The sequence below is a fragment of the Rhincodon typus genome, chromosome 6, assembly GCF_021869965.1.
Source record: "Rhincodon typus isolate 14 chromosome 6, sRhiTyp1.1, whole genome shotgun sequence".
NCBI lineage: Eukaryota > Metazoa > Chordata > Chondrichthyes > Orectolobiformes > Rhincodontidae > Rhincodon > Rhincodon typus.
Genome location: NC_063337.1, coordinates 49,268,548 through 49,293,321, shown reverse-complemented (window position 1 = coordinate 49,293,321; position 24,774 = coordinate 49,268,548). Strand labels below are relative to the sequence as shown.

Sequence of the window (24,774 nt, the reverse complement as noted above, 5' to 3'; positions counted from 1 at the left end):
GTTCTGAGGAAGGGTCACCGGACCCGAAACGTTAACTCTGTTTTTTCCTTCACAGATGCTGCCAGACCTGCTGAGCTTTTCCAGCAACTTCTGTTTTTGGTCCTGATTTACAGCATCCACAGTTCTTTCGGTTTTTCTTTATTTGGTCCACAGGCTAAATATAAAAGAAATAGAAAGCTGTGTAATTTTCACTCAGATCTGGTCTTAAATTTTTACTTTCACAGCTTGTATGAAGGTTTGGCAGAGCTGGTTTTTCTCCTGTTTTAGAACCTGCTCAATTTGTTTCATATTCAATGCAATGGGTTACAATTCTGGTCACATCTACGTGGGGCAGAAGACCAGTTTCATCAGATATCCACTGAATTACTCAAGTGAAAAAAAAACCCACTGGTGTGTTTGTGTATCTTTCAGGATTGCACGGAAAATGTTTACACTGGGGACATGTATACTATTCAGAAAGTGCAAGAAGAAAGCACTGGACTCTACATGTGCGTACTGCCTTTACAAAATGATGGAGTTCAGTATAACGTTACGAGGACATTGAACCTGACAGCTAAAGGTACAGTTTAACTTATTACTTATCAATAGTACGTTATAAATCTAACTGACAGTTTCAATGTGCAAAATGTATTTGGGCGTGAGCTGGTGTGTCTCCAGTGGGAGTTCAAAACTTTGTGATAAACAAAGATTCTTTTAATTCATTTGGGCCAAGAAAACTGTGCTTTTTCTTCAAAGGCCACATGAGCTTGGACAAGGACACCTGGCACTGAGGGTCCTTTCAGGAGCTAAACCTAGATGACCCTGTCATGTACTGTGAATATTCTTTTTACATACATCTGGGAGCAGGTAGCACTGTGGAACTGAGAAACTAGGAGAATGATGGCAGCGGAGGGCAATATCTCCAGAAAGGGTGATATCAGTAACAGTCTGGGAAATAATGATCTGGATATGATCAGGGTGAGTTGTGCAGTTGAGGGGAGAGTTTTAGATAAGGAAACTTAGGTTTATCTCTGTTTTGTAGAGTTTTCCTGTAGCAGCTGGAGCCATGCCAATGCCAGGAGGAGGTGTCCCAATGGTATACCCAGAGGTTGGATGCCATGAAATCGGAAACACACTCTACGTTGGTGGTTGAGCAGCTGCAGTCATATTTTTTTTTAAAGTCTGTAAGACATGCTGAGAGGGCAGCTTTCTCTTCATCAGTTACCAAGGGCTAAAATTTCATTTTGGGATCTGAATCCTGACATCAGAATTAAATTCAGGTCCCACCCTTGCATCCTGTGAGAAAATGTCATCTGGCACATTTTCCAGGGAATGGCCAATGATCCCCTCCCTACCTACATTAAGAAAGACGGGCAGGTTCCTATAGAAGGCCTCCCAGCATTGCAGAAGCTGCTTCCTGCTGATATAACTCACAAGTGGAAGTTTGATGTGACTAATACGGTTGGAGAGAGAAGAAAGTGTTCTAGGTTCACATCACATTCAGTGGAAGTGCTAGATAACAGGAAGTGTGTGGACTGGGAGTTGAGAAGAGGCACAAGGCAAAAAACAAATCATTATGTTGAATGCCTTGTATCCCATTGCAGACAGTACCATCGTGATGACAACCAACTCCTCTATAGAGTTCAGATGACGTAGACGTCTTTGCATCGTGTTCTGCTCTCTACTTTGTGCCCTGGTTGAGAGAAATAAAAAAGTTGATGGTTTTGCAGTATTGTATCAGGATGAGGAGCCTGCCAAAGCTAAAATGCTGGAGTATATGAAGGTATTGACATTGGTTTCACTTTGGCAGTTGTTGGTTTGTGAGGTTATCTGACCAAAGCAGATGGGACCACAGTGACAAGGAGTGGTGTTGGTTATGTTATACAAATATGATGCATTGAGCAGGGTTGGAAGCTGATCAATTGGTACAAGACGTCAAATGAAGTTGCACCTTCTAATATTGGCCACCCATGAGAGGTCATTAGCCTTTTTATCATCCTTGAGTCCACATTTGAGGAGTTGACCTTCTTAGCCACCTAACTCTCACTCCCTCTGAAAACCTTTTCCAGACAAGATCTACTATAATGTCCATACCAAATCTAAGATAATTGATCAATAGATAATTGGTGACTTTGTCAGTGGAGACTGATGATTCTGCTCAGGACTTTTGTCTGGTCATCTTTTTGCTTGGAAGGATATGTTGTGGCCTGGTCAACTTACAAGGGAGAAGTGAAGCTCAATTTTTCAAATTATTCCCTTTCTGTAGTTTGGGATAGGATTTGCATCTTGATAGGAATGTTATGCCTCTCCAAGTGGCCGATTTTGCAGTGGGAGGCTTTCAGTAATACAGAAAGTTGAGGGCCGGGATTCTGCCACCTTCTCATGTGGGGAAGATGTGTGGGCAGCATTCCTGTTCAGGCTAGAATTAAGGATGTTAACTGGATCATTGTCACACGGGACCCCATAAAAGAAAACTCCTTCAGGTGTACTTGTGGGCTTCCAGATTGGTTCCCCTTTTTCAAGGTCACTTAAGTGCTTGGTTGATAGGAGCTGGCTAAGACTCACCCATATCCTCTTCCTTCTCACTTCATGCCTAACCGTGGCCGGGCTCCTTCTTGTGATCCCAAATCCTTCCCTTTCCTGTCACTTGGAGCCCTTGGCAATCCTAGACCATTGGTGGGTACTTTGCCAGCAGGTGCCACTACTCCAGATGATGCTGGCAAACAAGGATGAGCTTCTGGTCTCTGATTGGCCAGAGGCACATGGTTGGTGTAGGGAGGTTGAGATTTCTGCCCTAGGGCCCTAAATCCTAGGGACAACCTGACAGCGCTCAGGTAAATGTGTGATGGACATAAGAATGTAGGTGCTAGGCCCATCAAGCCTGCTTCTCCATTTAATATGATCATGGCGATCTCATCTCAACATCAACTCCACTTTCTTGCTTGCTCTGCATAACCCTTTGACCCATTATTCATTAAAATCTGTCGATCTCATCCTTAACTTTACTCGATGACCCAGCATCCACTGCACTGGAATTCTCCAATGGTAGCATCGCAGCATACCCACTGGCACTCCAGCTGCCAATTGAGACCCCTATCACCAACATTCAATTCTGCCCTTGGTGGATGGGTTTCTCCTCCAGCATAATTACAGCAGGAGAGTCAATGCGTCGGAAGTTGATTTTTCTTTCCTTGGCATTTTCTTTTTAAATGTACAATTATTATGTAAAAATTAAATTCTATGAATAAATTTCATGTTCCCCTTTCTTCACAGAATATGTCGAGCCATTCGAACCAAAATTAATTTATCCCATTGATGAACAAATTGAGCTTGAACTTGGTATGTATGCTTTAGAGTAGCTTTAGAATATTAGGTCGCTGAAAATTTTCTTCCTTCTTATGCCAGTGATGCAATTCTTGCTGGGGTACAGTTCCACAGGTTTCAAAAGCTTACTCAAATAGCCATTCCTCCTGTGTAAGTCAATGTGGTTTGAGTCAAGCTTGTTTCTCCCCTGTCTACTTGGGTGCAATTGGCTCCAGGAATGATCAGAGAACAATCATGAGCAAGATTCCCGAATCTTCTTCCAATTCCAGGGTATAAAGTCCAACTGAAGTATCCTTAACACTGCCCGAGCTGAGATCTTGTAGGATATCATTGATTGAGAATGAAATTTTGGAAATTCCTTGTGGTTTAGTATCATTTGACCTCGGTTTCCTGATGGTTGTTTGTTCTTTTACAGTGGTGTTAGTTCATTTATTTACCCATTCATTTTAAATGGGTTTTGCATTTGGTTTAAAATTGGATCATTCAGAAGATAAGAGAATTATATATTTGTAAGAAGGAGAAATTTCCTAGCATGTGTACCGTTAACTCACCAGATGCCCCATACCACATTCTTCTTAGCAGTAACACAGAAAAAACAGCTCTGAAGACTGGCATCTCAATTTGTATCTATGAATATAGAGAGAGTGTACATGTACTCATGCTAATGTCTCTTAATGATGATCAGAGGATGATCAGAGGATTAGATAGGGTGGACAGTGGAGCCTTTTTCCTGGGATGGTGATGGCTAACACGAGGGGACATAGTTTAAATTGAGGGGTGATAGCTATAGGACAGATGTCAGAGGTAGGTTCTTTAATCAGAGAGTAGTTAGGGTGTGGAATGCCCTGCCTGCAAAAGTAGTAGACTCGCCAACTTTAAGGGCATTTAAATGGTCATTGGATAAACATATGGATGATAATGGAATAGTTTAGGTTAGATGGGCTTCAGATTGGTTTCACAGGTCGGCGCAACATCGAGGGCCGAAGGGCCTGTACTGCGCTGTAATGTTCTATGTTCTATGTTCTAATACCTGTGGTCACAAATGGGTTGGACATTGAGCAAACTGTCTTCCTAGCAATGTAATATCTAACTGATCCTTAGTGTCATCAACAACATTAGCTTTCATGCATTCAGAACCCAGGTACAAGTCATTACTGTACACTATGAATAGTTGTAGCTCCAGCACTGAATCCTGACAAGTTGCAGCTTGTCAAACTGAAAAAAAAATGAAATATCCCTATGCTGTGCTTCCTGTTGGCCAACTAATCCTTTTTCCACTCTAAGATTGTACCCCTGATGCTGCAAACGATTATTTAGTCTAGTAACCTTCAATGTGGTGCCAAATCAAATCCCTTTCGAAAATAACAGTATTTGAAAACAGTTTTGAACATAGCTACAGTATGCCAAATACAGGTTCCCCCTTACCCAGCCTGCTCGTTATTTCCTCAAAAACTCTAATAGATTATTTTAACACAACTTTCTTTTCACAAAACCATGTTGAGTCTGCCTGATCGCAGTGTGATTTTCTAAGTATCCTAAGTATCTAAGTATTGGAGCTATAACTCCAATAATAATGGTTTCTAACGATTTCTCTCTGACAGATGTTAGGCATCTGATCTATAGTTCCTTGCTTTGTATCCCCCTGCTGTCAAGAAAAAATGTGTTGAGATGACCCTTTCAGAATCTAAGGAATTTTGAAAGATTAAAGCCAATACCTCCAAAATCTCTGCAGCCATCTCTTTTCAAACCTTAAATGCATAACATCTAGTCCTGAGAACTTGTCAGACTTTTGGTTTTCAAAGCACCTTTTGCCTATTAAATTTTTAAGTTTTTCCATCCCTTTTGCCTTTTTGGTTTTTGGCAAGTTTCCTAAGTCTTCTACAGTGAAGCCAGCAACAAAATTCCTCCTTCATTTTTCCATTATCAATTTTCTCTGTCTAGAAGCAATTCTAGCATACTCACTCTTTCCCTATTTAAATACTTGTAGAAACTCTATTTTTATATTACTAGCTAAGTTTCTCTCATACTGTACAATCTGCCACTTTTTTCAGTTATTTTTTATTTAGCTATGGATAATGCAACTTCTCCATTGGGTATGTACTAACAGGGAAACATTTCAAGGCTATGAGGAAAAAGCAGAGGAACCTAAGACGTGTATATCTTTTCAAAGCGCTAGTATATCCACAATAGGCCAAGATTTATATCTGTGATTTATGATTCTAGCATTGAAACGTGAGTGATTTAATGACAGAAACAAGCCCTATTGAAAATTACTAACTACATATTGTATTTCCATTAAGATCTAAACACTGCCCTATAAATGTGAATTTTCAGGGCTCCATTCTTTACTCCTAACCATGATCATAATACACAATCATCCTATCAAAAGTATTTATTTCAAATAATAAGATTCACCCACAATTAAGGATAATGCTGACTGAAGGAAATAACAACTCAGAAGTTGAGGCCCTGCTCCTGAGCTGACAGAAGAAAACTGCAGCTGGATTTTTGGTCACTTATTGCCCTTCTCCTTAACTCTATCTTGTTGAATGGAGACACATGAACATTGGGTTAGGGGGAGTGGGGAAAGATTGCCTGTCACAATAATAACATTGTTAGCACCAGTTTCTGTTCTATAAGGTGCTGATTTTTAATTTTCAGCTGCTAATTTTTAATTCCCGGTGCAACCAAAAAAATCAGCAATGCACTTAAGCTGAGATCGCAACCATTGAGGATCACTGCTACTAATTGTGCCAACTTGCAAAGTCTGGGGCAAGGCTCTGACATAATTTGTAGTCCTTCTGGAAGACCCGCAGGTTTTTAGTCGCAATATATATCTTTTAGCTGTATGAAGTCTGCAGGGATCTGGGAATTTTTGAAACCGTTTAGATTATTAGCATAGTTTTGTTTTAATGTTACAAACAGTAAATGATTATTTTACTGGCCACACGCCCCTAAACAAAGTAATTGCATTATTGAGTTTCTTCTTTTGTAATAGGTGGGAAAAAAGAACTTGAATGCAAAGCTGTTATGGGCAAGGAAGCAGCTGACTTCTGCCTGCTATATTGGAATTTTAATCACAATTACTTAATTAGCAGTGGAGATGATGAAGTCTATGAAGGTCATAATAGGTAAGAGATGTACTGATTTGTGCATTCTATGTGGTGCATTGTTATTTTGCACTGAATTGCTTCCTTATTTGTTGTTACCATGGGCAGGAATTCCCCTCCTGAAACCAGTAACAGAGATCTGGACCATTTCAGAATCTAGACAATGCTGCCCTGCTGGCCCCAGTCCCTATGAAAAACAGTAACTGTTCCCAGTTTCCATAATATTAGTTTTATTAGCTTGAAGATGAGTTCTCTGTCCAATGAAGGATGGTCAGTGAACGCTTGAAGCAGTATAGCGACAGGCTGTCCTACTTGAAAGTTGCAGCAGTCTGCTGTACAAAGTTAGTGAGGGAGAGCTGCTCTGTCTTCAATTTTTTTGCGCTAAAAATGGATTTTATGCCAGGTCACCAGTACGGAGGATCCCTCTGTAGGATGGCCTTTGGTTGCTCCTACATGCAGGCAGGGAGGACTTTTAGGCCTAACTGGAGTGCTGAATCTCTTTAGATAACAAGGTGTACGGCTGGATGAACACAGCAGGCCAAGCAGCATCAGAGGAGCAGGAAGGCTGACGTTTCGGGCCTAGACCCTTCTTCAGAAATGGGGGAGGGGAAGGGGGTTCTGAAATAAATAGAGGGGGAGGCGGATAGAAGATGGATAGAGGAGAAGATAGGTGGAGAGGAGACAGACAGGTCAAAGAGGCGGGGATGGAGCCAGTAAAGGTGAGTGTATTTGGGGAGTTAGGGAGGGGATAGGTCAGTCCAGGGAGGACGGACAGGTCAAGGGGGCGGGATGAGGCTAGTAGGTAGGAGATGGGGGTGGGGCTTGAGGGGGAAGGAGGGGATAGGTGGGAGGAAGGACAGGTTAGGGAGGTGGGGACAAGCTGGGCTGGTTTTGGGATGAGGTAAGGGGAGGGGAGATTTTGAAGCTTGTGAAGTCCACATTGATACCATTGGGCTGCAGGGTTCCCAAGCGAAATATGTGGTGCTGTTCCTGCAACCTTTGGGTGGCATCGTTGTGGCACTGCAGGAGGCCCAGGATGGACATGTCGTTTGAGGAATGGGAGGGGGAGTTGAAATAGTTCACGACTGGGAGGTGCAGTTGTTTAGTGTGAACCGAGCGTACGTGTTCCGCAAAGCGGTCCCCAATCCTCCGCTTGGTTTCCCCGATGTAGAGGAGGCCACAACGGGAACAGCAGATACGGTATACCACATTAGCAGATGTGCAGGTGAACATCTGCTTGATGTGGAAAGTCTTCCCTCCCTAACTCCCCACTTACACTCACCATTACTGGCTCCATCCCCGCCTCTTTGACCTGTCTGTCTCCTCTTCACCTATCTTCTCCTCTAACCATCTTCTATCTGCCTCGCCCTCTCTCCCTATTTATTTCAGAACCCCCTTCCCCTCCCCCATTTCTGAAGAAGGGTCTAGGCCCGAAACGTCAGCCTTCCTGCTCCTATGATGCTGCTTGGCCTGCTGTGTTCATCCAGCTCTACACCTTGTTATCTCAGATTCTCCAGCATTTGCAGTTCCTACTATCTACTGCTGAATCTCCTTGTCTGGTTCTGGAAGGTCACCTCCAAGTATATAAGAAGACATAAATTAGGAACAGAAGTAGGCCATTTGGCCCCTTGAAACTACTCTGCCATTTAATAAATGGTAGCCTGTAACCTCAAATCAACTTTCTTGTCTACATCTCATAACGTTTCACCCCCTTACTTACCAAAAGTCTATCCGTTAAGATCATCTTAAACCGTCTTTGTCTTAAAAGTATTCAAAGATTCTGCTTCCACTGCCTTTTCAGGAAGAGAGCTCCAAAATTTCTCAACCCTCTGAAAAGAAATTTTACCTATCTCTGCCTTAATTGTGTGATTCCTTATTTTTAGACGGACCCTTGATTGTGTTTTCTCCAATAAGAGGGAACGTCCTCTTCACACACACCCTCTCAAGACACCTCACAGACTTTTATCTTTCAACCAAGTTACTTCTTCTAAACTGCAGCAGATACAAGCCTAACCTATCCAAAATGTCCTCATAAGGCAATCGATCAATTTGCCTGAACTGCTTCCAACACATTTAAACCCATCCTTAAATAAGGTAAATAATATTGTACATAGTACTCTAGATGTGGTCTTACCAGTGCCCTGCATAACTGACGCATAACTTCTCAACTTTTGTATTCAGTTCCTCTGGCAGTAAATATTTACATTCTTTTAGCTTTCCTGATTACTTGATGTACCTACACGCTAGCCTCTTGTGATTCATACACAAAGACATTCAGATCCCTCTGCATATCAGGCGCCTGTAATATCTCACAATTTAGAAAATAGATTTTCTTCTACTTCTTTCTGCCAAAATGCACAATTTCACATTTTTCCACATTTCACTCCATTTGTCATATTTTTCCCCACTCATTTAACTAATCTCTATCCCAAGTAACCTCATTATGTCTTCTTAAAGGCATAGAGCCATACAGCATGGAAACAGAACCTTTGGTCCAACTTTTCCTTGCTGACCAGATATCCTAAATTAATCTAGTCCTATTTGCCAGCATTTGGCCCATATCCCTCCAAACCCTTCCTATTCATATACCCATCCAGATGCCTTTAAATGTGGTAATTTTACCAGCCTCCATCACTTCCTTTGACAGCTCATTCCATACACGCACCACCCTCTGCGTGAAAACATTGCCCCTTAGGTCCCTTTTGAATCTTTCCACCTCACCTTAAAACGATGCCCTCTAGTTTTGGACTCCGCTATCCTGAGGAAAAGACCTTGGTTACGTACCCTATCCATGCCTCTTATGATTTTATAAACTTCTACAAGGTCACCTCTCAGCCTCTGACGCTCTGGGGAAAATAGCCCCAGCCTATTCAGCCTGTCCCTGTAGCTCAAACCCTCCAACCCTGGCAACATCCTTGTAAATCTTTTCTGAACCCTTCCAAGCTTCACAACATCCTTCTCATAGCAGGGAGACCAGAATTGAATGCAGCATTTCAAAAGTGGTCTAACAAATGACCTGTCAACTCCTGTACTCGATGCACTGACCAATAAAGGCAAGCATACCCAATGCCTTCTTTACTATCCTGTCTACCTGCGACTCTACTTTCAAGGAACTATGAACCTGCACACCAAAGTCTCTTTGTTCAGCAACACTCTCCCGGACCTTACCATTAAGTGTATAAGTCCTGCACTGATTTGCCTTACCAAAATGCAGCACATTACATTTATCTAAATTAAATACCATCTGCCACTCCTCAGCCCATCAGCCATCTGATCAAGGTCCCTTCATGATTTACTTTCCAACATTTCATTGTGTCATCAACAAATGTGACAATCATACACTCAGCTCCATCATCCAAGATTAGTTCACTTGGCTGGACAGCTGGTTTGTGTTGCGGAGCGATACCAGCAGTATGGGTTCAATGCCTATGCCTGATGCTACCATGAAGGACACTTCTTCTCAAACTCTCCCCTTGCCTGAGGTGTGGTGACTTTAGGTTAAACTCACCATCAGTTATTTCTCTGTAATGAGAGAGCTGTTCTATGGTGACCTCAGCTTTATTACATAAACTTCTGAGGTCACGTTACTGATCCCTATTGCACACATTACATTTTGCCAACCAGAAAAACAATCCATTTACACCAACTCCGTGCTTCCTGTTATCCAGCTGATCTGCTGTCTATGCCAATACCCCAATAACGCAACACCATTCGTTTTTATTTTCCTCAATAACCTTTGATATAGCACTTATCAAATGAAATCTGGAAATATAAGTATAGTGCATCCAATGGTCCCACTTTATCCACAGCATATGTTACTTCCTCAAACAACTCCAATAGAATGGTTAAACATGGTGTCCATTTCACAAAGCCATGTTGAATCTGCCTGATTGTCTTGAACTTACCTCAGTGCTCTCTTATAACTTTAAAAATTGTTTCTAAAACTGCCCTGATGAGAGATGTTAAGCCAACTGGCCTGTAGCTTCCTGCTTTGTGTTTCCTTCCCTTTTTGAATAAAAGTATATCATTAACTGTCATCTCGCGGTTTAATGGGACCTTCCCTGAATCTAGAAAAGTGACACAGTAGTCACATGCTGGAGACGGTGACGAAAGGCTAAAATAACCCGTGTGAGAGTTATACTACGGAGATCAGTGTTATGTAATATATTGTCAACAAAAAGGTGCTGAAATCTTACAGAATTTGACAGCTGTAGGTGAGGGAGAAACAATTAGGAAAGAAGAGAAAACAAGAGTTCAAGATAGCAACCTGTCCAAAGTGCAGGAATGAACCTAGAGTTCTGAACCTTACAGCAATGTAAACCGTGAGGATAGGCCTGGAGTGCTCCCTTTGTATGTTGTGCCTTTCATGAGATCTTCTGATTGCTTGTCTGTCAAGTGTTTGCTGCTGATGATGCTTAGTATTCTTAAAGTGGTAATGCTCTTAAAGCGCTACGTTCACTTAACGTTTAAGATATTTTTATCCTGGGTCAAGTGGAATATTTTTCACAGTTGTTACCTTGAGGTATTTAAGCAACAACACCATTGCTGATCACCATTTGAGATCTTGCAGAATCGAACACTACCAGCTACTAGTTGAGCAGAGTGCTGCCAATGATCCACCTCTTTATCAAATCTAAAGGTCAATTTGGTTAACCGTGGTAGGGGATGAATTGTTAGTGAGTCTTAAGAATAAGAGGCACTTGGCTGGGAACACTTGCAAGGTAGCAATAAATAAAAGTTACGTTGACCAGTTAGACATAATTGTTTAGACGATCAGAAGACACTTATTGAGATCTGGAGCTCAACTCCTCTTTATGAAATCATCTTATTGGGTGGAGCCGTGAGTAGTCTCCAACATTTACACTTTCAGAATCGTTACCTTCCTTAAGCAACAATGTCTTGCATAATGGGAAAAGTCATTTGTCTATTCTATTCGAGTCTTATTTCCGTGGCAATAAGACATCGTTCTTATGAACATTCCTTGAGAGGGAATGGGCAGGCAACTGTAATCCTTAGACTTTTAATTACTGTTGTCAGTAACTATTAGCATTTCTCTTCTGTCCACTGTTTGTTGAAGTGGAAACTTTATTATCAAAATTATTTATTAATTAATATAATTCATATTTTCCATTGTTCACACATATTTTTGAATTTTAGGATTATTACTGAAGATAACAGAGCATCTATGATTAGAACACTTGTATTCGTGAGAATTAAAAGAGAACATTTGAATAAAGCCTTTAAGTGTGTTTTAATTTGTCATGACACGCAACAAATCGGTAACATCATTCTTCTAGAAAAAGGTATTTCGTCCTGTAGTGCTGTCACGGTTTTGTGTCCTTTTATTTATGCTTTTGGTGGCCCAGAAGCTGGTTAATGCTAACTGTGTAAGTCATAAAGTTCTAAATTCATATCCAAGTCCATGCTACCACTTATGATGAAGTAAGACCATAACAAATAAGAACACGAGTACACCATTTGACCCCTCAAACTTGTTCTGCTGTTCAATGGGATCATGGCTGATCTGACACTCCTCATGCCCACTTTCTTGCCCTTTCCCCATTATCCTTGATTCCCCCATTGATCAAGATTCTATCTCAGCCTTTAATAAACACAAGGATTCTGCCCACATAGATCTCTGTGGCAAGGAGTTTCAAAGACTCTAAATCCTCTAAAAGAAGAAATTCCTCCTCACCTCAGTCTTAATTTGGCCAAACCTTAATTCTGAGACTATGCCCTCTGGTCCTAGACTCTCTCGTGAGGGCAAACATCTTCTCAGCATTTACCTTTTAAGAATCCCATATGTTTCAATGTGATCATCTCTCATCCTCTAAAGTGCAGGCAGGGTTATTGAATATATTCAGGTTTGAGTTAATAGCTTTTAGATCTACAAAGCAGTTGGGAGTCATGAGGGTAGGCAGGAATGTGAAGTTAAGACCACAGTGGGATCAGCCACGATCTTATTGAATGGCAAAGCAGGCTCAACGGGTGAAATGATCTATTCCTGTTCTTATATCTTATGTTCTTGTGTGATATAGACACGGGAGATTAGGTGTCACAAGGAAAGAGATGAAAGATGAGGACATGGTGGCACAGAGCTTAGCATTGCTGCCTCACAGCAGCAGGGATCTGGGTTTGATTCCAACCTTCAGTGACTGTCTGTGTAGAGTTTGCACATTCTCATATGTCTGCATGGGTTTCCACTGGGTGCTCTGGTTTCCTCCCACAGTCCCAAGATGTGGAGTTTAGGTGGATTGCCTATAGTGTCCAGGGATATGCAGTCTGAGTGCATTAGCCATGGGAAATGTGGGGTTACAGGAATAGGGTGAGAGGCTGAGTCTGGGTGGGATGCTGTTCAGAGAATTTCCACAGAAGGTCTCTAAAGATTATTAAACTTTCTCTTTCTACTATTCCGAATTAAATGTTCATAATATCTTCTAGTTTGCATTAAAGTTCACACCTGAAAAATCACGTCTGTTTTTCACACAGACATTGTTTGATGTGTTGCATATTCCCAGCAATTCCGTCACTTCCAGCAGGATACAACCACCACTGCCAACAAACACATCCACCCCCTCCACTGTCAGCATTCTGCTGGGGTCTTTCCCTCCATGTCAGCCTGATTCACTCCTCCATCACTTCCAAAAGTTCCTCACCACCTCACATCCCATTGGCACATTCCCATGCAATTGTAAAAGGTGTAACACTTATCTCTTTACCTCCTCCCTTCTGCAATGTGGTCTCCTTTGGATTAGTGAGACCAAACACTGACTGCGTGACCCTCCACTCTGTCCATAGGAATGATTCCAACCTTCCAGTTGCTGGCTATTTCCACAGTCCACCTTGCACCCGTGCTTATATTTCCACCCTGGTCCTGCTTGCAGTGTCCCAATGAAGCTGAATGCAAGCTGGAGGAACAACACCTCATTTTCCACTTAGGCACTTTACAGCATCTCAGACCCAACTTCACAACTAACCTCTGTCTTCCAGCTTTGTTACTTTTCCCTCATTTTCTTCCGTAAGTAAGAGGATCTTAGGCGTATACTGTTACTATTGCTTCTCCAGCACTTCTGGTACCTGCTGTAGGTTATGCAAATCTCCAAAGTATATTGAATTGCAGCAACCACTCCTGCCTGATACACTTTAGTCTTGGGTTTGAGGTTTAATCATATATTCAATTAACACTGATATAGTGGCAGGAATCACAGTGTTTTGTATTATACTATTTATACTATTTGGAAAATACAGGCTGCAACGTCTGATTGATGTTCTGAAGTTTTGGTAACCATCACAAATGTTATTTAATTTACTTTCTCATAGGCAAGGGTGACACTGCTCCAGTAGTCCTACTGTTAATCATGGCAGTGGCTGTTTGCATCATTGTAACAGTTGTATATGTCAAGTTCAAGGTTTATTTTGTCCTTTGCTTCAGAGACTTCATTTCCAGAGATGAATCTTTAGAAGGTAAGATTTTAAGAATAAAACCTATATGTCGGTTGTATTTTGATTAATGTCAAAGCATACTTCCTACATTCTCAGAAACAGGAACACCTAGACCAGACTGTGATAGGGTCGCCACCTTTCTTCTTGTGAAATGCTGAACTATGTGGCTCAAAAACCCTGGAGCATGGGTTCAAATCCCACTGTGGTATCTGGTGGAATTTAAAATTCAATTCATGAAATCTGGAATTAAAAATTAGTCTCAGTAAGGGTGACTGTGAAACTCTCATTGTTGGAAAACCCATCTGTTTTATTATTGTCATTTATAGAAGCAAATCTGCCATCCTTACCTGGTCTGGCATTTGCCTGAGTCCACATCTATAGAAAGTGATTGTTTTTTTACTTGGGCTCTGAAATGGCCAAGCAAGCTATTTAGTTCAAGGGCAGTTAGGGATGAGGAATATATTGCAGGTCTTTCCAGTGATAACCACGAACCACAAATTAATAAAATACCTACTCAAAAACCTGAAGAAAAACAAAAAGAAAGTCCCCATATGCCTTAAAAAGATTTTCAAAAAGGAAAAACACCAAGGTGATTTTAACAGTTCCATCAAGCTAGCTAACCCTTTTCCTGATGAGAGGTCATCGACCTGAAACAATGGACTGAATTTTCTACCACTTTGAACTGCAGGGGAAAAGGTTAGAAAGTTGTGAAAATACAATGAAAATGGAAAAATCAGATTCTTGGTAGTGAAAAGGGTGTCAGACTTCCTTTTAGGGTTTAATGGTGTGGTCAGAATCTCACTAATCAGATGCAACTGTCTTATGTCCATGTATTTGCATCTGATTATTAGTCTAGTGGTTGGGCCAAGATTTCCTGGTGTGATTCAAGGGGTGTGATTGAATATGATGGAAGTGTATGGAAGAGTAGTTAGTTGTGATACAAGAGCAGGAGGGGAGATAAAGGGATCCCAATGAGGGAGTAGGATGTGCAAAGGGCAAGAAAAGGTAACAGTTTGGGAGAATGAGGTGTGTGAGAGACATGGCATGGACATGATGCATGCAATATTGAGAGTTGATAAAGAGGTATGTGCAGTGGCATAGTTAGTGTGAGAGGTAGTCCTGAATGTGTGACGTAGCAGAGAGAAAATGGTGGCACCTACCCTTACAGAGCGAGGGGTCATTAACCTGGTTAGAGACAAAAAAAAGTGCAGATGCTGGAATCCAAGGTAGACAACTAGGAGGCTGGAAGAACACAGCAAGCCAGGCTGCATCTGGAGGAAAGGAACAGTCAACGTTTTGGGTATTACCCTTCTTCAGGACTGGATGTGGGGATAGGGGGAGCTGCAGATAAAGAGAGATGGGAATGGTAGCAGAATGGTGGTTATAGGTGGACACCCACCTTCACCTTGCCGAACTAGTCCTCACCCTCAGTAACTTTTCCTTCAATTCTTCTCACTTTCTCCAAATCCAGGGGTTTGCCATGGTCACTTGTATCGGCCCCAGCTACGCCTGCCTGTTTGTCGGTTATGTCGAGCAGTCCCTCTTTAGTACATATACCGGTACTGTTCCCCAACTCTTCTGCTGTTACATCAATGACTGCATTGGTGCCGCATCCTACACCCAGGCTGAACTGGAGCAGTTCATCGACTTCGCTAACAACTTCCAGCCCACCCTCAAATTCACTTTGTCTATCTCAGACATCTCCCTCCCCTTTCTTGACCTCTCCGTTTCCATTTATGGACCAATATTTACTATAAACCCACAGACTCCCATAGCTACCTGGACTACACCTCCTCCCACCCTGTATCCTGCAAAAACTCCATCTTGTTTTCCCAATTCCTCTGTCTCAGTCACATCTACTCTAATGAGGAGACGTTTCACTCCCAAGCATTCCGGATGTCTGCCTTTTTCAAACAACGGTCTTTGCCCCCTCTGTCATCCAAACAGTCCTCTACCACACCTCCTCCATTCCCCGTTTTTAACCACCCGTCCCCGCCCTCCAAACATAATAAAAATAGGGAGCCTTTGTCCTCACTTTCCATCCCACCAGCCTCCACATCCAATGTATCATTCTCAAACACTTCCGCCAACTCCAATTAGATCCCACCACTCAGAACATCTTCCATTCCCCACCCCTCTCTGCCTTCCGTAAGGAGCATTCCCTTTGCCACTCCTTAGATCGTGCCACACTCCCTACCAACCACTCCAACCCGCCCGCTACCTTCCACTGTAACTGTAAAAGATGCAACACCTGCCCACACACCACCTCCCTTACCTCCATCCAGGGCCCTAAACAGTCCTTCCAAGTGAGACAGAGTTTCACCTGCACCTCCTCCAACCTAATCTATTGCATCCGGTGCTCCCGATGTGGTTTTCTCTACATCGGTGAGACCAAACATAGACTAGGTGACTGTTTCGCTGAGCATCTTCACCTGGCCCATAACGGCCAACCTAACCTCCAGGTCACTGCCCATTTCAACTATCCCCTCCACTCCCCCTCTGACAAGTCCATCCTCGGCCTCCTCCTGTGTCGCAGTGACTCGCAACGCAAATATGAACACCTACGCCTTAACTTCCACCTAGGCACCCTACAGCCCAGAGGATGCAATATTAAGTTCTCCAATTTCAAATAACCTTTCCACACACCCCTTGGCTCCCTTTCCAGCCCCACCTCCTCCCTTCCTTTCCATCTATTGACCCTCCCTTTCAGCCACCAACTGGATTCATTCCTCCCATCGGCCAACCAGGTCTTTCCTACGAACAGTGTCCATCCATCACCACCATTCTGCTATCACCCCCCTCCCCATCTCTTTTTATCTGTAGCTTCCCCTAAACCCCACATCCAGTCCTGAAGAAGGCTAATACCCGAAACATTGACAACTCCCTTCCTCCAGGTGCTCCTTGGCTTGCCGTGTTCTTCCAGCCTCCTGGTTGTCTACACAGGTCATTAACCCTCTTCTTGCATTAGTATTGTGGAGCGTGAGGAGAAATTCTTGCTTTTCCTAACCATAGGTGGGTGAGCAAAGTTCACTTTTGTCATCCCTATCCCTAGGATAGCAAACTCGTACTGGTCAGAAAATATATAGTGCATACTTCCTGCCAACTTCAAACCAAGAATCGCAAATGGCATCCTACACATGTCATTAGACCCTATCAGCATTTTAAAGTATTCTACCACATTACCCAGTATTGTCTAGCAGTATACCTGGGAGAGTACTTCCATAGCTATGTACTGCAATGGTGAACATGGATAGGTTAGTATCCATTGTCATAAGTTGAGTTTATTTGGGCAGGAAACTTGAACTTTTTCCAACATTCAAATATTTGCAACTAAAATTTCCACCTAATGCCTTGTATCCATTTATGAAGAAGATATTATTAATTGTCAACTTCTTGTTCTTTCCCTAACTGTACTGACTAATGCTGATCTTTTGAACTTAATGTTCAGACAGTAAGGAATATGATGCGTATGTGCTGCTCCTTAAGAGTAATGATGCTCTTCTCAGTGCTAACGAGGAAACATTTGCATTGGAACTACTACCTGCAATTCTAGAAGAAAAATTTGGTTACCGACTATGCATTTTTGAACGCGACGTTCTTCCAGGAGGAGGTAAGATGGATTTATTCTCTTCTGTTTAATGATAATACTTAATGAATATATACAGAATGAAAGGTATCTACCACCAGTTTTTCTATTGCCGATCATCAATATCTCTCAATTGTTCTTCAATACCACTTTATATTTAATCTGTCCTTGGAAATAGCTGTCTTGAAACTTGTTTTCACACTCCCAGGTGTCTAACTTCTGGCCCTCTGTTTGATGCTTTTGTAGCTATTTAATTATTTAGCAACATCTCTGTTTTCAAGGCCTTGCCCTGAGCAAAAAAGCTTGACCGTATTCCATTGTTTCTGCTGTGCTGACACCCTCTTTCATCCCTTCAAGAGCAAGTGCAAGTTCTGTCCAATCCAAAAGTGAGCTCACACCTACATCCCTGTGTAATGAATGCAGCAAGAGATGGGTAACAAATCCTGGATTTTCTGTGACGCTCACATTGCATCAGAGCATAAATTTGAAAATATAATCACTATTTCTCCAGATTCTTTTCTATTTCCTTATGTGTTCTCCAAGTTCATCATAATCATGAAACTCACCTCATTTCACATCAGTGGTAGGTTTGGAAATAATTCTGAAAGAGAGACTTAATCTCCACGTGGAGAGGAAGGGTTTGATGAGGAATAATCAGCATGGCTATGTCCAAGGGAAGTAGTGTCTAAAAAATTTGAATTTTTTGAGGAGATGACCAGGTGTGTAGGTGAGGGTAGTGTAGTTCATGTGGTTTATGTGAATTTCATCAAAGCCTTTGAAAAGGTACTACATGGGAGACTGATAGAGAAGGTAAAAGCACATGGGATCCAGGATAAATTGCAAGGTGGAGACAGAGGGATCATGGTAGAAGGATGTTCATATGACTGGAGGCCAGTGTTTATTGGCGTACCACAGGGATTGGTGCTCGATTGCTTATTGTTCATGATACATATATATAAATAATATACACAAAAATGTGGAGGGATGATAAGTTGGTTTGCTGATGACACAAAGATTAGCTGGGTGGTTGACGATGAGGAAGGAGGTTTTAGTTAACATGAAGGTTAGCCAGATGGGCATAATATGGAATTTAAACCTGAAAAGAGTGAAATGGTGCATTTTGGAAGAGGGAACAAGACAAGGGAATATTCAATGAATGGCAGGCCACTGGGAAGCTCAGAGGAACAAAGGGATCTTGGGTGCTTGGCCTCAGATCCCTGAAGGCAGCAGGCCAGATTCACCAGACCCAAAACGTTAACTCTGATTTTTTTCTTCACAGATGCTGCCAGAGCTGCTGAGCTGTTCCAGTAACTTCTGTTTTTGTTCCTGATTACTGCATTCGCAGTTCTTTCAGTTTTTATTTGGCCAGATTAAGAGAGTGGTTAAAATCGTATATGGGACATGCCTGTCAGCAATGGCATAGATAGTAAGAGCGGGGGGTGGGTTATTTTGGAGCTGTACTGGTCTTTGGTTTGGCTACAACTGTAGTACCTTGTACAGTTCTGATCATCACGCTATAGGAAGAATGTGATTGCGCTGAAGAGGGTGTGGGGGAATTTCACTAGGGTGCTACCTGATTTGAACCATGTTATGAAGAGAGGCTGGACAGGCTTGGGTTGTTTGAAAGGTCAAGAAAGAATGAACATAATTTTAAGGTGAAGGGCAGGAAGTTTAGAGGGAATTTGAGGAAAAATCTTTTTTGCGTGGGTTTCCTCCGGGTGCTCCAGTTTCCTTCCACAGTCCAAAGATGTGCAGGTTAGGTGGATTGACCATGCTAAATTGCCCGTAGTGTTCAGGGATGTGAAGCTTAGGTGGGTTAAAGGGGATGGGTCTGGGTGGGATGCTCTGAGGGTCGGTGTGGACTTGTTGGGCCGAAGGGCCTGTTTCCACACTGTAGGGATTCTATGAATCCATGAGAGGGTGTTGGGAATCGGGAATGCACTGCCTGGGAGTCCATTCAAGGCAGGAAACCTCACAACCTTAAATGCACATGGATGAGCACTTGAAATGTCATAACATTCAAGGCTATGGGCTGGAAAGTGGGGTTAGTGTAGATAGGACAGCACAAACTCAATGAACTGAAGGGCATTTTTTTGTGCTGTATGATCTATGACTATGAGTCCTACTCCTTCACCCTGACTGCTAATCGCCTAACTTCCCCTCCTGGTTTCCATGCTGGGTAATATTTATGGTTCTCTCTTTGAGACTGCCCGCATCTCTTAATATTCTAGTAAATAATTGCTCCATTTTAAATCTCACTTGCCTTTGCATAGTCCTAGAACATACTGTCACCTCCCAATTCTGAGCCCAAAGCCCCACGTTTGAATCCCTTCAGTTAGATTTCTGTCCCTCCCACAGTGCTCAGTTGGCTCTTATCAAAATCCCAATGACATCCAATGAAACCATGAAAAAGATGAACTATCCTTCTTGGTCCTTCTCAATCTGACCATACTCTTCCAATTTTCTTCCAATTCAATCATCTTCAGTGACAGCCCACCCTTCCACCACTCTCCCAGCCCCACCTCCTATTCCTCATTGTACGCTGTCTCTAATAGACATCCATACCAAGATACTGCCTCAGTTTTCACATATATGCTGAAGGCACTCAGCTCTGCCTCAACACCAACTTTCTCGATCCCTCACTGTTGTTGAGCTGTCAGACTGGTTATCTGATGGAAAGTGCTAAGCAGAAATTTTTAATTTACTGATTAAATATTGGGAAGACTGACACACTCTATTCCCTAGCTACCAACTCCATCCCTTTTTCTGATAACTGTCTGAGGATAATCCATAATATTCATTTGTTTGATGTCGTATTTGACCGTGAATTGAATTCCCAATCCTATATTCATTAATCCATCATTTCCATCTGTGTAATATACTCTGACTGCATTTCTGCCCCGAATCCTCTGCTGCTGAAACTCTCCATATCCATAGGTTTGCCTATTCCAGTGCGTTCTGACTGGCCTTGTAAATTCTACCCTCCATAAACTTGAGGTTTTCTGCTGGTGTCTTTATACTCAAACCCAGACACAAGCACCTATCATCCCAGTGCTCATTAATGTTCATTGACTCCTCATTAAGTATAAGGGCCTTACTCCTCTCCACCTTTGTAATCTCCCCCAGCCCCACAACCTTTTGAGATATTGTTATTGATCTTATTCTGGCCTCTTGAGAATCCTTTATTTTATTAGTTTCATCACTGGGGCTGTGTCTTCATTTGTCTAGGCCCTAACCTCTAGGAATTCTTCAACAACATTCTCTGCCTCTCTTCCCTTTCATTTTCCCTTAAGATACTTCTTAAAATCTACTGCTTTGGCAATCTTTTGACCATTTATCCTATTTTCATCTCATGTGGCTCGGGAACACATTTTGCTTCATCAACTTCCTTGAACTGCCTTGGCACATTTTATTACATTAAAGGTACCATGCAAATCCGAGTTGTTGCTAGTTTATTTAAATTATTTGTTCATCTAAAAATGTTTATTTTGCTTTACAGCTTCTGCAAATGATATGTTGTCCTACATCAACAAATGTAGAAGATTGATTATAATACTTTGCGCTGAATGTCTGGCAGAAAATAGTTCTATGTATGAACTGATGACAGGTCTTCATCAAGCTTTAGTCAACAGATTAATAAAGCCAATCCTTATCGAATACAATCCAGTAAGAGACGTTACATTTTTGCCACAGTCGCTTCAGCTTATTTTGAGATCAAACAGGAGAGTGAAGTGGAAGAGTACATCTCTCTCACAAAATTCATACTTTTGGAAGAAGATACGTTACCTTATGCCAGCAAAACATATTTAAACATCTCTATATTCCCAAAATGGAGGAATCATTCTTTGACAGCAGAATCTGAAACTGCAGTGACCTTGTAGTTTTATAAGATGGAAGATCATGCAGATCTCCTAGTGTCTGTTACTGGAGAAAGAATATCAACACTGCTAATAGCCAAATTTAAGATTTTGAACAATACGCTGAAATGAAGCTACAGGGGCAACTAACTAATATGAAAATAATCTCACATGCAAGTGTAAAGAAATAAGGATTCAAGCCTAGAACAAGAAACTGTACTTGAACACATCCTGTTGTTGAGGCAGATTTCTCTACAATTTACACTCTCATGATCTCTACTGAGTAACTTTGATATCTTAAGGAGATGGACTGGTGTGAGTGAAATCTTCAATTTTCTGAACACCTGACATGACTCACAGAAATGTTTCAAAGCATATCAGTCAGACATTGTCCAGTTACTGTTGATTTTTGTGTGAACATAACACCATTTCGTCACCAGCATAGTCCCACAAGCAGTTAAGTGGATAAATACCAGGTAGCCTACTTTTTGCAGTTGTTGTAGAAAAAATGTAGGCTCTAACATCAGAAAACCTTCCAGGTCTTCATCAAATAGAGCCATGAGTTTTTAATTTCTAACTGAACCAATGGATAATTGGATCTTCAGCTAAGCATAATCTTTAATTTCATTCTTAACTATTTGCCAAGGACTTCAGAAAGAATTACTTGATTTGTTTCTGATGTAAATAAAATTATCCCAGTTTTTCAAGCAAAGATAGGAAGTATTATTACTGAGCCTATAAAATGCTCTTGTGGCATTTAAGTATTAATTGCGACATTTTAAGGTACGTAATAAATTGACTCCAGTATTTAACGGTGATGTAAGTTTAAATGAGGGATTTGGTTGAAAATGGGTGGTGTGATTATAATGGAAGGTTTGATTCAATTAACAGGAGACACTGTTTGAACATATGGCTCTCTATCCTTTCAACCAAATCACCACTCAAAATGTGAATTGTTGAAGTGTCAACACTCATCCCTCTGTGACACAATTAGCTAAACTTGAACACCTTGCCAGTATCAGACACACTGTCCTTTTGGGAATAGGGCAGACTGGATTGCTTTCCAGAGAGCCTGTGTCAACTCAATGGACCTCTAATGAAAGGGAGCTTATATTGACTGTCTCTAATTGTGTATAAAATGACATTATTTAACAATGATTAAAAGAATATTGTGCTCCAGAATTAATTTGCAGATTCATTGGGGTGCTTCCTCTTTTGAGGAAATGCCAATAGTCAAGTCCAGATCATTTATCTACATTGATCAATCTTACATGATATTGCACAGGGCATCAAACCCATTGGTAAAATATTCTGTTTTGGTGGGTTATATCATGCTCTGCTGGTTATACCTGTGCAAAAGCATTGACTAATATGACAAGAGATCAAATGTAAAAATGTAGGGATTTAATGCTGAGTCTTCATAATACCGGACATATTACCGGCATGATTTCCATTCCCTTGACAATTCAGCGCTACAAGGAAACTGTTTGATAAAAGACTGCTCTGAGTTTCTGAAGAAACTAGGATCAGATCTTCTCCAGATATGTGGAGCTGTATTGCAACACAGCAAAATAGGATCGGATTGGCAATCTGGCAATGATTGCCACTCTTTGGGAAATTTGGACCTTTGTTCCCAACAGGCCTTGCTGGCTGCTATAATCATTACTGGAATTTACAGCACACTTCAGGGCAAACAAACTTCACTCACTGAATCAGCAGTATCTTATATTTTACATTTTAACTTGTCCCTGAGTGCAATGTGAACATAAAATGAGGGCATCCAGGTGTTCAACACCACTGGTCCAATCTACTTTTACTAGTCCAGAGACCAATGTGTACTGATTCACTGGGTTATTTGGTTTCAGAGATAATCCAGGCCCTGACTAAATCAAACTAACAGGGTGTTCCACTTTTCCATTCCTCTGGTGACATTTGCATTTTAAAGGTTTGATAAAACTTCTTTATCTTATGAGGGTAACTCCGGAATGGCAGGCATTGTATAAGATTATTTACTTAAATTGTTGTTACTTTTATTTAAGTCTATTATTTTTACCGTTTATAAAATTCCATCCTATTTCTCTTTATCTCCTAATCTTACTTCATAGACCCTTCTTTTTTCTTTTCTAACGGTTTCCCTGCATCATTTTCTATACTCCCCTTAATTTTCTTTTGTATTAGTAGTCCCAGGATCACCACATTTAAAGTCACTATTTAATTCCGATTTTTTTCTAATCAACCAAAAACTTCAACTTTTAGTGGGAACTGTCCTGGAAATCTCTCTAGTCTGTACTGCAGACTTTTTTCAGTTTTAAAGCTCCAATTGGTTGGCCATTGCTTTATCTTACAGAGTGAGCTGAAGAGTTTCTCTTCAGGATGATTTTTCTATGAGGATATTATTTTATACGAATCTACAATTTTATTCCTTTACTGTAGGGCATGACAAATAATTCAAATTATTAACCTTTACTTCTGTCCCTTTGAGCAATAATTTTCTATAACTAACAGCTTATGATAGTTGGATATTGTGCTCAATAATAAATGAGAGATCAAAACATGCTTCCTGCGTTTTGCTATGAATAAAAAGCAATTCTTTGAGAACCCACCCAATAATAATTATCAAAGGAATTAACTTACTTAGTTTGTGCACCTTGGGACTTACAGTTAGACATACATGTTGCTTTTGGTTAAGAATGATACTTGAATAAACATTTTACAGTGTTTCTTAATTTTAATAAAAACTTCACCAAACATGTCGCTAGTGCCTCTGTACTTTTTACTGCACTATAACGAGTACTGTTACAATATTCACGATAAGACCTGGTTATCTCCTTTAGGTAGCCAGAATGCTGCCACCAATCCTTCTTTTAGTAGTTTGAGGTGTTGGACGAAGCATGAATAAGTCTCATCAGAATATGGTCTTGGCTTGAATAATGAGATGAGGTTTTAACCATATATATTATATTGATGTAATATGAGGAACAGAAGATACGACTGTCTCCGTCTACGACTGCCCAAGACTGCCTTATGCTCCACCAAGTGGCTGCTCTGTATATCAGAGAGGACAGAGCTTCAGACTGGTTCAGATTAACCTTTCATATTCCCCATTGTCTTGCACAACATTCTTGAGCATTTCCACCTTAGTTAACCCATTATACAATGATACAAATAACTGTAATGAATTTATCACCACTCATTCTCTCTCAAGCTTGACCTCACAAATTCAAATAAACTGGTGATTTGTCAGCTTTTTGAGAATGCCTTCATTTCAGATTTGAAAGATTTGTAGTCTCAAGGATTGCTGATTTTGATGCTGATCATTCCTTTGGAGGATCCCTTCATCTTGCAAATCTCTTTTGCAGAGGAGCTGGTTGACCACAGATATTTATGTTGTTGTGAGTGGACTGTTATCTGGAGAATGTCTAATGTGATGAATGTCTTTCATGAAAGAATCGTGCTGATGAAAGAAGGTGGTTTC

At 41.2% G+C, this 24,774-nt stretch overlaps 1 protein-coding gene across 1 annotated transcript in view; it reads left to right on the top strand.

Moving 5' to 3' along the window:
* LOC109935233 (interleukin-18 receptor 1-like) overlaps window positions 1-23,216 on the top strand; it is a 45,559-nt gene extending 22,343 nt beyond the window's left edge. Inside the window, exons 5-11 of the mRNA XM_048597533.1 lie at window positions 412-559; window positions 3,253-3,318; window positions 6,302-6,434; window positions 11,571-11,716; window positions 13,734-13,877; window positions 17,305-17,466; window positions 20,942-23,216. Of these exons, the coding sequence (XP_048453490.1) occupies window positions 412-559; window positions 3,253-3,318; window positions 6,302-6,434; window positions 11,571-11,716; window positions 13,734-13,877; window positions 17,305-17,466; window positions 20,942-21,252 (1,110 nt within the window). The 3' untranslated portion in view covers window positions 21,253-23,216. The remainder of the gene's footprint in view (window positions 1-411; window positions 560-3,252; window positions 3,319-6,301; window positions 6,435-11,570; window positions 11,717-13,733; window positions 13,878-17,304; window positions 17,467-20,941) is intronic.
* The last annotated feature ends 1,558 nt before the right edge of the window (window positions 23,217-24,774 follow it).